The sequence below is a fragment of the Artibeus jamaicensis genome, unplaced genomic scaffold, assembly GCF_021234435.1.
Source record: "Artibeus jamaicensis isolate MK-2021 breed Jamaican fruit bat unplaced genomic scaffold, CSHL_Jam_final contig_76, whole genome shotgun sequence".
In the NCBI taxonomy this organism is placed as follows: Eukaryota; Metazoa; Chordata; class Mammalia; order Chiroptera; family Phyllostomidae; genus Artibeus; species Artibeus jamaicensis.
Window position 1 is genome coordinate 243342 of NW_026521954.1, and position 12182 is coordinate 255523.

At 41.5% G+C, this 12182-nt stretch overlaps 1 protein-coding gene across 2 annotated transcripts in view; it reads left to right on the plus strand.

The window, feature by feature from the left end:
- Window positions 1-3986: 3986 nt before the first annotated feature.
- The window catches only part of KCTD8 (potassium channel tetramerization domain containing 8), a 206200-nt gene continuing 198004 nt past the window's right edge, over window positions 3987-12182 (plus strand). For both annotated transcript variants that reach the window (XM_037151668.2, XM_053672469.1), the window contains exon 1: window positions 3987-5407. In XM_037151668.2, coding sequence (XP_037007563.1) covers window positions 4456-5407 — 952 coding nt within the window. In that variant the 5' untranslated portion in view covers window positions 3987-4455. The remainder of the gene's footprint in view (window positions 5408-12182) is intronic.

A 12182-nucleotide genomic window follows, 5' to 3' on the forward strand; every position in this document is an offset into this window, starting at 1 on the left:
AAGTGCAACGAGAGAGCTAACAATGACTACAGGCAGTGAAGGACATGCTGGGGGTAGTGTGGAGGTGTTCATGGTGGTGGGGTAGTGCTACCTCAAACCTTAGGGGCCAGACAACTGAAAGGAAGGTAGGTAGAGCTATTGATGTGGGAAGCTTTGGAAAACCTTTGTTCACCCAAAACCCCAGGCGCCCTGGGAGAGTGATAACAGCAGGATAGTCACAAGGACTGGGACTAGCACCCCCGCTGATAGAACTAATTTTCACATTTAGCCTTTTAACTCTGCTTCTGCTCAGTAGATAGACCTAATTACCGCATTCTGCTTCTGTATCTCGCTTTGCTACGTAGACAGGAGGACCCCATAGACTATATTAACCCCAAGAATCCTTTGTTCGGGGCTCAGACTTTGGAGATTGATTACTATGCGTATGTACACGTTAATAAACCTCGTACTCCAGAATTCCTTGGTGTCTGGTTGCTTCATTTTCCTATAACACTATTACAATCTGTCATCTGCTTTCGGATCTTGGGTCTATCTGCTTAAGTGGTGGCCCTGTTCTCATCCCCTGGAGGAATGGTATAAAAGAGACATAATAAATACAGTACACCCCATCAAATCTGAATGGTACTCTTATGGTGGCATCATCCCGGTGAGAAGTCTATGGTTTTTATTATTTCCACTGTACCCACAAGGAACCAGGTTCAGAGAGGTTAAGTAAATTTCAGATCACAAAGCTATTCAAAGACAAAGATTTTAACACGGTTCTCTACTGGAGTCTAAATCTCGTTGTTACCTTCTGTGTTCTCCTTGCCCTAATGAAATCAAGATAGTCTCTACCTTCAAGTAATTCTCAGCCTAGTGAAAAATATCAAGTTTATTTTAAATTATAAATTATTTGTTAAAACCTGGACTCAGTATATCTTTTTTGGAAAGGTGGTGGTACTTGTAGAGACACACAGGTTTGGCTGTGTTATTTTAAAGTGTGTTGGGAATGTAGAATGATCTAGTATAGTTTGTAATCAGAGAAGTTTGACGATAGTATGTGGTGTTGATTACTCAGTCCACCAAAAATAACTGTCTTAATATTGTCTCTTTCTTGCTTTCCCTTCTATTTTAGATCTGAGTTTTTACTTATCTTTAATTGAAAGTATTAAAGTGACATTGATTAATAAAATTATATAGTTTTCAACTGTGCAATTCTATGATACATCATTCATGTATTGCATTGTGTGCCCACCACCCAAAGTCAAATATCCCCCCATCACCATGTATTTGGCCCCCTTTTACCCTTTTACTACCATCCAAACCCTTCCCTCTGGGAACCACCATACTGTTGTCTGTGTCTATGAGTTTTTGCTTGTTTCCCTTGTTCATTCATTTGTTGCTTTCTGTGTTATATGCCATGTCATATTAAACCAAATGGACATAATTGGCATTTACAGAACCTTTCACCCCAGAACACCAGATTATACATTCTTCTCCAGTGCACATGGAATACTCTCAAGAATAAACCATAATGTTGGGACACAAAATTAGCCCCAACAAATATAAAACTGAGATGTTTTAAATCAGATTCTGTTCTCACTTTTTCTGATTTTAATTGTGAAAGACTGAGTCTTACTCATTTCTACAATCTCACCACTTAGCCAGATGTCTAGCATATAGTTCATGATTTGTCATACATTCATGATATGAACACATTTCTATGCGGCAAGCATTCGATGAATAGTAATTGACTGTTTCCTGTTGGATAGACACCCAGCAATGACACATCCTTGTGATAAACATTATCCATGTGTAAGCTCTGGGTGCTTGACATCTTAGGATGAAACTTAACCTAGTTTGGTAAAAAGATTTCCAGAGAAGTGTTATTTAACCTGAGTCCTAAAAGAAGAAGTGAAGAAAGGAAAAAGATTAAAGAACTTCTGGAAATTAAAGGACATTTCTAGCAGAAAGAAGAATAACAGGTAAGGACATTCTGGACCTGTAACTTGTTCAGTTTACAGTTTGGTTGGAGGGTATCCTTGGGGGAAGGGGTGAGAGTAAGGGGACTATGGGGAGGGAGGGAGGAAGGAAAAGTGTTCAGTAGATGTGAAAAGGATTATTTTAAGAAGCAATATATCACACAATGCAATTCATTAAGACTTTCTAAGATGAATCATTTAAAATAGAATTTTAGACCATTTTATTTTATAACACATTTTATAAAATTAAAAAAAATTAAGGTGGATTTCACCCTGATAATTTTGGAGACCTGATATATGTGTATGCATATGCATATTTATTATATATCCACTGTGTTACAGTTCTGTGGTCTGCACCATGCTTATCATTAGGGACATTCGCCTTATGATCAAGGGGCTTTATTAGTGGTTTGAGCTATTATTATTTATTCATGTATAAAGGTTATAAAGCTTCTATTAATTCATCTTTCCACAAACTATTATTTTAAATCCCAAAAGTTTTCTGATTTTAGCTTTTAAATGAAGAAGAGTAAAGTCAGTTCTACTTATTAATTTAATTAATCAGTTTGTAAATTTGGGGAGACAATATGCTTAAATGAAAAGATTACATGAAGATGCTTATCACAAACCCACTTTTAAGTCTTAGTTCTTTGGCAAATATATTGTGCTTTTTCATTGGTAATATAACTTCAAAATTGGTGTAACATTTTCTATTGAGGTAGCCAATAAGGATTATTGAATTGAACATAGTTTGCAATGCTTGAAAGAATAATATGTTACTTATAAAAAACTTTTATCACAAATCCAGCACTTTGTTTTTGATGGATTCAAAGATAAGGAATCTTAAGTAGATATTAAAATTTCTTTAAAAAACATTAAAATCTCTGTATTACTTTAGGTGTTAATGGATAAAGTTTATCTGTATTAGTATGATAATGTTTGAAGAAACTTTGTATCAGAGTATACTGTTTTCACATTTGCACTTTATAAATTAATGGTTCTGTATATCTATGAACACAAAAAGATGGATAATATGTTTGATTCTTCCACACCATAAAAAAATCATCATTTGCATTTTTATCACCATTCTTTATGACAAATATTGCTAATCTTTCAGACTGTACTTTTGCCATATGCAATGAAAATTCATATAATTTTGATTTGTGACTTGATCCATGGGGTTAAACGACCAATAAAACATAAGCCATTTCTCTTGATCGATGGAAGCGAAAGGGAAGTGGGGAGATTAATGAAAGGATGATCCGTACTGGATGGAGACTAGGAACCAACAGAATCATGTCCTTCCTGGCTCTGTCCCTTCCTCCGTAAACACTTACTAAGCATCTCCTGTGAATCGAATACTGAAAAGATGAAAGAATAATCACTTTACATACAATCCTTTATTCGTTTTGGGAACCAAAATCAGGTTTTATTCCTAAAAATTCTTCAACTGTATGTAGCACATGGAGTTAAATACCTAATCGTGACATATGATTGTAACAGACCTGCGCTGCCGGCATTTCGCACTGCACTTTAAAAACTATAGTAAAACCACTATAAAGGATTCACCCCCACTCAGTCTTTTTACAATCACTGCTCTCAGCCAACATAGTAATTAAAGATTAGAAGATTGGCTTTTTGTTGTTGTTGTTATAATCCAACCCTCCTCCCCGCCCGGCCCCAGTCCACTTTACACTATAATATAAGAGGGAAAAAACAAACAAAGTGGTTTTACTGGGTGAACAGGGACGAAGGAAGAAAGGAAGGAAAAACAGGGAAAGAAGGAGGGAGCAATCCGTCCGGAAGGTGGGGCTGAGCGGAGGGGCAGGACTGTCCCTTTTCCCATTTGTTCTGTGAACGCCCCGCTCCCCTCCCCGGCCTCACCGCCCCGGGAGCACCTCCTCCGGCTGGGACCCCGGCCCCGCCCCCTGGCGTCGGAGCCCGGAGCCGGCGGCGGGCGCTTATCTCTTTAAATGACAGCTGTGGCTCGAGTCCCGGTCCCGGGCTTGACGTCAGTGCCGCCTCCCGGGCTGCGAGGAGTAGTTAGCGCCACGGTCCGCGCTCGGGACTCGCGGCGCGCCGGCGAGCTGCTGGGGCCGCGAGTTTCCGTGGCTCCGACCCCTCCTCTCGCCCTCCCCGCGGAGAGCCGAGCGGCGGCGCTGAGAGCCTCTTGCAAGTGTCTCGCACACTTCACGCCGTCGCCCCGAGAAGCAGCCGCTCCTCCCGGCTCTTCCACCGCCATCACCTCCGCCGCCGCGGTTCCCGCTGAGCTCCGCTCCCGCGCTTCGCTCCCCCGATGGAGCCGGAGCGCCGCGGCCGCCACCGCCGCCCCAAGCCCTGAACCCAGCCGCCCGGGCCCGAGGAACTTGCTGTCCGGTCCGAAGGCGCACCAGGCGCACGTCAAGGCCGGGGGCCGCCGCGGGTGCAGGGCGCGGGCTCCGGGAACGAGAAAGTGCGGCTCTCCCGGGTCCCCTGGCCGGCGGCGGGGCGGACCATGGCTTTGAAGGACACGAGCAGCGCCGGCAGCACCATCCTGCCCATTAGCGAGATGGTCTCTTCGTCCAGCTCTCCAGGGTCGTCGGCGGCCGCCGCCCCGGGGCTCTGCGCGCCCTCGCCCTTCCCGGAGGTGGTGGAGCTGAACGTGGGCGGCCAGGTGTATGTGACCAAGCACTCGACGCTGCTCAGCGTCCCGGACAGCACTCTGGCCAGTATGTTCTCCCCCTCCAGCCCCCGGGGCGGCGCGCGACGCCGGGGCGAGCTGCCCAGGGACAGCCGGGCGCGGTTCTTCATCGACCGGGACGGCTTCCTGTTCAGGTACGTGCTGGATTATCTGCGGGACAAGCAGCTCGCGCTGCCCGAGCACTTTCCGGAGAAGGAGCGCCTCCTGCGCGAGGCCGAGTACTTCCAGCTCACCGACCTGGTCAAGCTGCTTTCGCCCAAGGTCACCAAGCAGAACTCGCTCAACGACGAGGGCTGCCAGAGCGACCTGGACGACAACGTCTCGCAGGGGAGCAGCGACGCGCTCCTGCTTCGGGGGGCGGCGGCCGCCGCGCCCTCGGGCCCCGGAGCGCCCGGCGGCGGGGGCGCTCTGGACAAGCGCTCGGGCTTCCTCACGCTGGGCTACCGTGGCTCCTACACCACAGTTCGCGACAACCAGGCAGATGCCAAGTTTCGGCGGGTGGCGCGCATCATGGTGTGCGGACGCATCGCGCTGGCCAAGGAGGTGTTCGGTGACACGCTCAACGAGAGCCGCGACCCCGACAGACCTCCAGAGAAGTACACGTCCCGCTTCTACCTCAAGTTCACCTACTTGGAGCAGGCGTTCGATCGCCTGTCCGAGGCTGGCTTCCACATGGTGGCGTGTAACTCCTCGGGCACCGCCGCCTTCGTCAACCAGTACCGCGACGACAAGATCTGGAGCAGCTACACGGAGTACATCTTTTTCCGTAAGTGCACAGTCTCCGCATTTCCCGGCCCTCCAAGAATCCGGACGGGCTGGTGTCCCAGAGGGAGCTGGCAAATTAATAGATGCCAGAGGTCCCCTGGCACGCCCCGGTCGCGTAGCAGACAGGGTTTGCGCTTTCTCCTGCGCGATCGCTCCCCTCTTGTTTTTCAGAAGCACGAGTTCCCACGCAGTCCTCTTTCTTAACTTCATTGAACTTGCCCTGTCCCTGCCCTGCATCTGGAATCTCTGGGCTCCCTTCTACTGCGGAGGGCAGGGAGGGAACCTGGGAGCCCCGGCTGGGAGCGTAGTTCTCCTCTCCACTTCTGCGGGACTCCCGGGGATCAGCTTCTGTGAATCTCAGTGCTTCCTCTCCAGAGGGCAGGTTGGCATGGAGGCATCGCCGCGCACCGCCAGGATTACCTCCTCTTAGTGCTGGTGTGGCGCAGGAGAGTCCAATTAGGGGCGATTTCGGAAGGGGGCAACTTGAGAAGCGATGAATGTGCCTCCAGAGTCCCTCCGGGGCCCGGGGTCTGAGAGCGGCTGGTGGGAAAGAGGTCTCCATCGACCCAGAGAAACCTCGTATTTATTTCCGCGCCACTCGTTATGTGTAATTGCTCCATGATTTGGACGGGGAGAGTGGAGGGAACTGAGGAGTCTGAGTGGTTTTTGCCAAGCAGGGACTTGGTGTTTGCGTGTGCCTGCGTGCGTGTGTGTGTGTGTGTGTGTGTGTGTGTGTGTGTGTGAAAGAGAGAGAAAGAGAGATTGTGTTTTCCTTCTGGGCGTCTCAGCTGCGAAAGGGGAGTTGAGTCTCCTTTCCCAGGGGCAATAAACCCTGGGATACTCTGAACCCAGGGAATGAGGGAAAGGATTTAGAAAGCGTTTGGCATGATGCTTTGTGCAGTGCACTTAGGGAGGGGGCCCTGTGGATCAAGTTCAAGAACTCAGCCAAAAATCACTGGGGTGTGGGGGATGGGGAGGCGGGACAGGCTCAATTCTCAGTGGCGTTTTAGAAAGCTAGCAGGACCACATCTAGAGAGCTATTTGGGAAAATGAAAAGCCATCTGGGATGCAGCATTTGGCAAATGGATTTCCTTCTGCAAGACACAAAAAGCTTTGACATTTGCTATTAGAGAGAGTAGCCATGACCGCTTATGAAACAGACCAGCTTTAATTGTATGTATTTATTTTGGTAATTTACTCACTGTTCTGGAACTAGACAATTTTCTGCACTTTATTTTGACTTGAGAAGTGGAAAGAATGTCTTCTCGCATAGCTGCACGGTTGATTGGAAGGTGCTATTTTATATTCTAGTAACCTCGTAGGTAGGGTGACAAGACACAGCAGGCTTGGCCTTAGAGTGAGGTTGTCTTTTATAATAATGCTGAGTATTTTGAGAAAGCCATTTCAACAGAGGAAGTATCCTCTGTTGGTAGATAAGAACCTAATCATCTTAATTATATCAAAGTAGTATTTCTTATTGCTCAATAAGAGAAAAACCACCAAAACAAATGTATTATTTTATTGCTTATGTATAATAAGGCTTCTCTAATATAGATATGAGGTAATTAAACTATATTTAGCATTACTCTTTACATTTTATCTCTTATAAGTGGGAACTTTATTAACATTTTAGACCTTAAACATTTATGTGATTTCAACATGGATATATTTTCAAGCATTTCAGAAGAGATGAAATGAACTTTTGACTTTCTTGTGGTTAGTGATTTTTGTTAGAGAAGATAAGGGTAAGTGTTCTGCAGTTTTGTTTCTTGCATATTTCTTCCAGGTTTGGTTTTTCTTTTTCCTTGAGAAAGTTGTGGGCTTAAAAGTGTCCATTAGTTTTGTTATAAAGAAGTAACAAAAGGTTATCTCTAAAGTATGAAAAAATGTTTTAAAGGAGTGTACTGAAGTTGGAAACTCAGTCAATTTAACTAATAAGATAACAACTTAAGAGATATTTGCAATTCAGAATATTTCACTTCTGGAGTAAGTATAGAGCATGTAATTATATTGTTTCGTGGTCTCTCTTGAAAATGAATATCAGTGTTATTCATTAAAAACAAAATTATCGGATAAACTTCCCTTTTGACACAATACTTTCAACACATATTTATGTAGTATATAACATGCATAGTCATTTTAACACCTTTCTACATTCAGGCTACATGTGAACTTAGTTTGAACCTTCACTAAACTCTATGGAATTGTAGTTTATACACTTGCTATTTAGCAAATGTGTGATATTGGTTAAATTATTTATTTCGTGTATGTCTCAGTTTCCTCATCTGTCTAACATACTATAGTACCAACTTAATAGTATTTGAGAATACATGTAAAATGCTTAGAATAGTGTTTGACCTATGATAAAAGCTTAACAAAGGTTAACTGTTAAGAATTATAATTAAGAGAGTACAGGCTTTATTATTCTTGTTGATATTAAATTTTAATTTTATAATAAGTATGGTGGATTTAATTATAAAGTTAATTAGAAATTTATTTGCCAATTAAATGACAGCATAATAAACTTTCAGAAGTGTGAAACAAGCAATTTAATAACCAACTTCTTTCCTGGAACTGTGATTTTTTTCAGGCCAAGTTCAAGACTTCTAGCTTTGCCAATCATATTCCAGTTAGTGTTTTTGGATTAACTCCAGGAGAATTCTTTTCTGATTCAAGGCCAAGAAGTGTTTTAGTGCTCTCCACCAGGACCTGAGACTTTGGCAGTATTTTCTGACAAGCACTGAGCAAGATTTGTATCTCCTTAAGTGCTTGTATCCAAGCCATTGTGTTCTAATGCTAAAGGTTATATACAGGCCATTAAACATTTAATACCAGCTTCATTTGGCTACACGGACACATCCATTCTGAGTCTTTTTTATAAAGATTTTATTTATTTATTTTTTAAAGAGAGGGGGAGGGAGGGAGAAAGAGAGGGAGAGAAACATCGATGTGTGAGAGAAACTTCCATCCGTTGCCTCTGGCAAACCTCTAACCAGGCATGTGCCTGGACCAGGAGTTGAACCATCAACCTTTCAGTTTGTTGCATGATGCCCAGCCTCCTAAGACATACCAGTCAGGGCAGCCACACCAGTCAGGGATATTCTGAGTCTTAACTCATTATTTTATCAAGTCTTTTAGGCTCTGCAACATATACTAAGTACTTTATATTACTCTTCTAATACTTAAGATGGATTGTCCTTTCTTGAAGAAAAATAGCAATTTATTGGTCTTTATTATAGAGTGTTTCTGTTAAGGGTATTTATGGCTGTTTTTAACAATATCTGGGAGGCAAAACATTGGCATTATATTACATAGACAATACATAGTTATCTGCTTGGAATGTGGTACATGGGCCACTGATACTTAAAACTGGCAAGCATTGCATGCATCATTTTTGTCTCATAATCAGTAAGTTTACAGACACATAGTCTTGATTAATTGGTCTTCTCTTATTTGTTTGTTTGTTTGTTTATTTATTTATTTATTTATTTTTAGAGAGAGGGGATGGGAAGGAGAAAGAGAGGGAGAGAAACATCAATGTGTGGTTGCCTTTCACATGGCCCCCACTGGGGACCTGGCCCACAACCCAGGCATGTGCCTTGACTGGGAATCCAAGGGTGACCTTTTGGTTCACAGCCCATGCTCAGTCCACTGAACTACACCAGCCAGGGCTTAATTGGTCTTCTCTTAACAGTGCTTCCAGTTTTGTTGGCTGAGTAGTATGTTGTACAAAAGTACACTTTTCTTTAGGATTTCTCTTGGTATTCTTTAAGTTTGGTGTATCCTTTTTGTTGTGATACATAAAATTAATTAAACATTCATGCTATTACTGAACTAGGCTGTGAAATCTAATTTGTCTTACTATATTTTTATATCATCTCTTTCAAATTCTGATTTAATTCATTTGGTTGGGTTGAAGAAATCTAGTCAAGTTGGAAATGGTAAAACAGCTATTCAATTCTATGTTATCAGGGCTGTTGAATTAAAATCTTTCTAAGAGACACCTTCAAAAAATACAATGTTTCTAAGAAACAATGTATTTAGATGAATATATTTTAAATTATGTTATTTTCCAGTTTAAAAACATATCTACTTTTATTACCAAACATTGTTTTATAGAAAACAACTTTGTTAATCACTTTTTAAGTTGGTTCTTTTCCTCCTGAAAATGTATTAGTTATTTTTATAATCATAATGTAAAAATTTTTCCTGAAACCACATGGTTGAATGACCTTTGGATCAGGGAATAAGAAAAAGGAAAAGACAGCTTTATAAAACAGCAAGACTCTTGTTTCATGCAAATAATTGCAATAATAAAGCAAACAAAAAAGACAAAAACCTTGGAGCACAAAAACCTTGTTGGCTGTGGCAGGACATTGCTTCCTATCTGAGGGCATTAAACTTTTATTCTGGCACAGTACTGTCTCTAAACTTGATCTTTTTTATAGTGTTGGGTGTTCCCTTTGCGGGCTGCCATTTCTACAGCTTCTTGTTGGTCCATTGGTGTGCAAATGAGGAAGTTGAAAGACCAAATGGTATTGCAAGCCTTATTTGGCAAAGTTCTTTCTTTTATAGCTCAGAATACTAGAAATCACACTGTGTGTGTGTGTGTGTGTGTGTGTGTGTGTGTGTGTGTGTGTGTGTGTGAGTGTGAAAATGGCATAGGCAGTTTTAGGACTTTTATACAAGAAAAGTAAAAATTTTAAAATGATCAATAGTAATTGCTAATGAAATCTTGGTTTGTTTCCTTCCAGTCTTCATTATATGTGTACATAGATGGTAAATATTTTTAAAAGTTATGGTTTATAGTATGTAGATGGTTCGTCTGCTGTCTTTGTTTTGTTTTATACTCAATACATTTAATAAGTTGACACATTTAATGACATTTCCTCCATGACGTTAACTTTTTTATTGTCTTCTTATATAATAAAGTATAATGCAAGTCCTTTGCCACAGGCAATATTATAAATATTAGTGTTGAATATTTTCCCTGCAAGCTTAGGAAACATTTGATTGTTTTTAAAGTACAGAATGTGCAGTAATAAGAACATTTACTAAGTACCTCCATTTGTGATGTGTTTTATGTGCAACTTTGTTTACTTTTTGTAACATTCCACTTAAATGGAAAGTCTTAAGGTAGTTGTATGCTCTTCTTATGCAGAAAATTAATTTTACCTTGTGTGATGAAACACATTTTTTAGAAGGTGGCAAAATAAAGAGGGTATTTTAGTTGAAATCAATTTTCTTAATTATATACCTTTTATCAGTCCCAAATATTCATTAACACCATTTAAATTATATACTCGGTATAGTTAGGTTCAAAAATGTGTCATGTACCTGTTGAGCATTGGGATTGGCTTTAACGATTCTGAAGCCTTAAAGTATTGTGAAAATATATATACATATTTTTATATTTCTAATGCAATATATATGAATAAACTTGAAATCCTTGAAAATTAGCATTTTGGATTACTTTTGAATCTACATTTAATTATACATATTTTAAAAGCCTCATATAAATTAACTTCAGGGTGTCTGAGTGGACATTTGGTTGTGAGCAGCTGGAATACTGCAGGACCCGCTGGTGGTCTCTCTAATGAGTTCCTTCTTTCAGTAGTGGGGCTGCCCCGCCTCAGGTTTTGCAAGGACTCACCTAAAGAAGAGAGCGATTTTACTCTCAGGACTTCAAAGTCACTGCAACCAGAAGTTAAATACGTAGGCTCCAAGGGTGATGATGAACTTCCAGTTGCTGACTTGGGTGCACATGCTCTGTGCCTGTTATCTGTACACTTCTCATCATTGGTTTCCGCAAGTGAGCATGTCACGAAACATAATTGTCCAATGAAGTGAACTGTCTTTTGTACTTCGAAAAACAAAGTCCGTATGAAGTATTTTATGATGAGCTTTACTAACCCATTGGTTTTGCAACACATAGCCTAGCCGTATAATACTAGGTCTCACCTTGCTGCAGTATCTGTCTACATTTAACCTCTGCACTCCTCTCTTTTTTAATAGCGTACTGAACAAAGGGCCTCACTGCATGTCCTACAATTTGAAGTGGTGTCTGCTTCTCTTTCTTGATGCATCTTACCTTTTCCAGCTTTGTTGAGATATAATTGACATATAACATTGTATACGTTTACATAACACATGATACTTTATCTGTTGTGACGTGATGACCACTGTAGTGTTTGCTGACACCTCTACCACATCAAGTAACTAGCATTTCCTTTTTGTGGTGAGGACATCTCAGATTCACTCTCATAGCAACTTTCAAATAGATAGTACAGTATTATTAATTATAATGCTAATGCTGTGCACTAGGTCCCCAGAAATCACTCCTCTTTCAACTGCATGCTGTACTCTTTGGCCAGCCCCCTGTTCTCCAAGACCACTTCCCATCCTTTGGTAACCACCGTCCTTACTCTGTGTCTATGAGCTCAGCTTTTCTTAGATTACACGTATAAGTGATATCACATAGTGTTTTTCTTTCTCTGTTAGACTTATTTCATTTATAATGCATTGAAGTCCATCCATGGACTTCCATCCATTTGTTGTCACAAATGGCAGGATTTCCTTTTTTTCTCATGCCTGACTCATATTCTATTGTGTGTGTATCACCTTTTCTTTATCCATTCATTCCTTGATGGGCACTTTGCTGTTTCCTAATCTTAGCCATTTTGTGTAACTCTGCAATGAACATAACAGTTCAGATATCTATTTGTGATCCTGTTTTCATTTCCTTTGGGTATATATCTCGAGTAGAATTGCTAGAT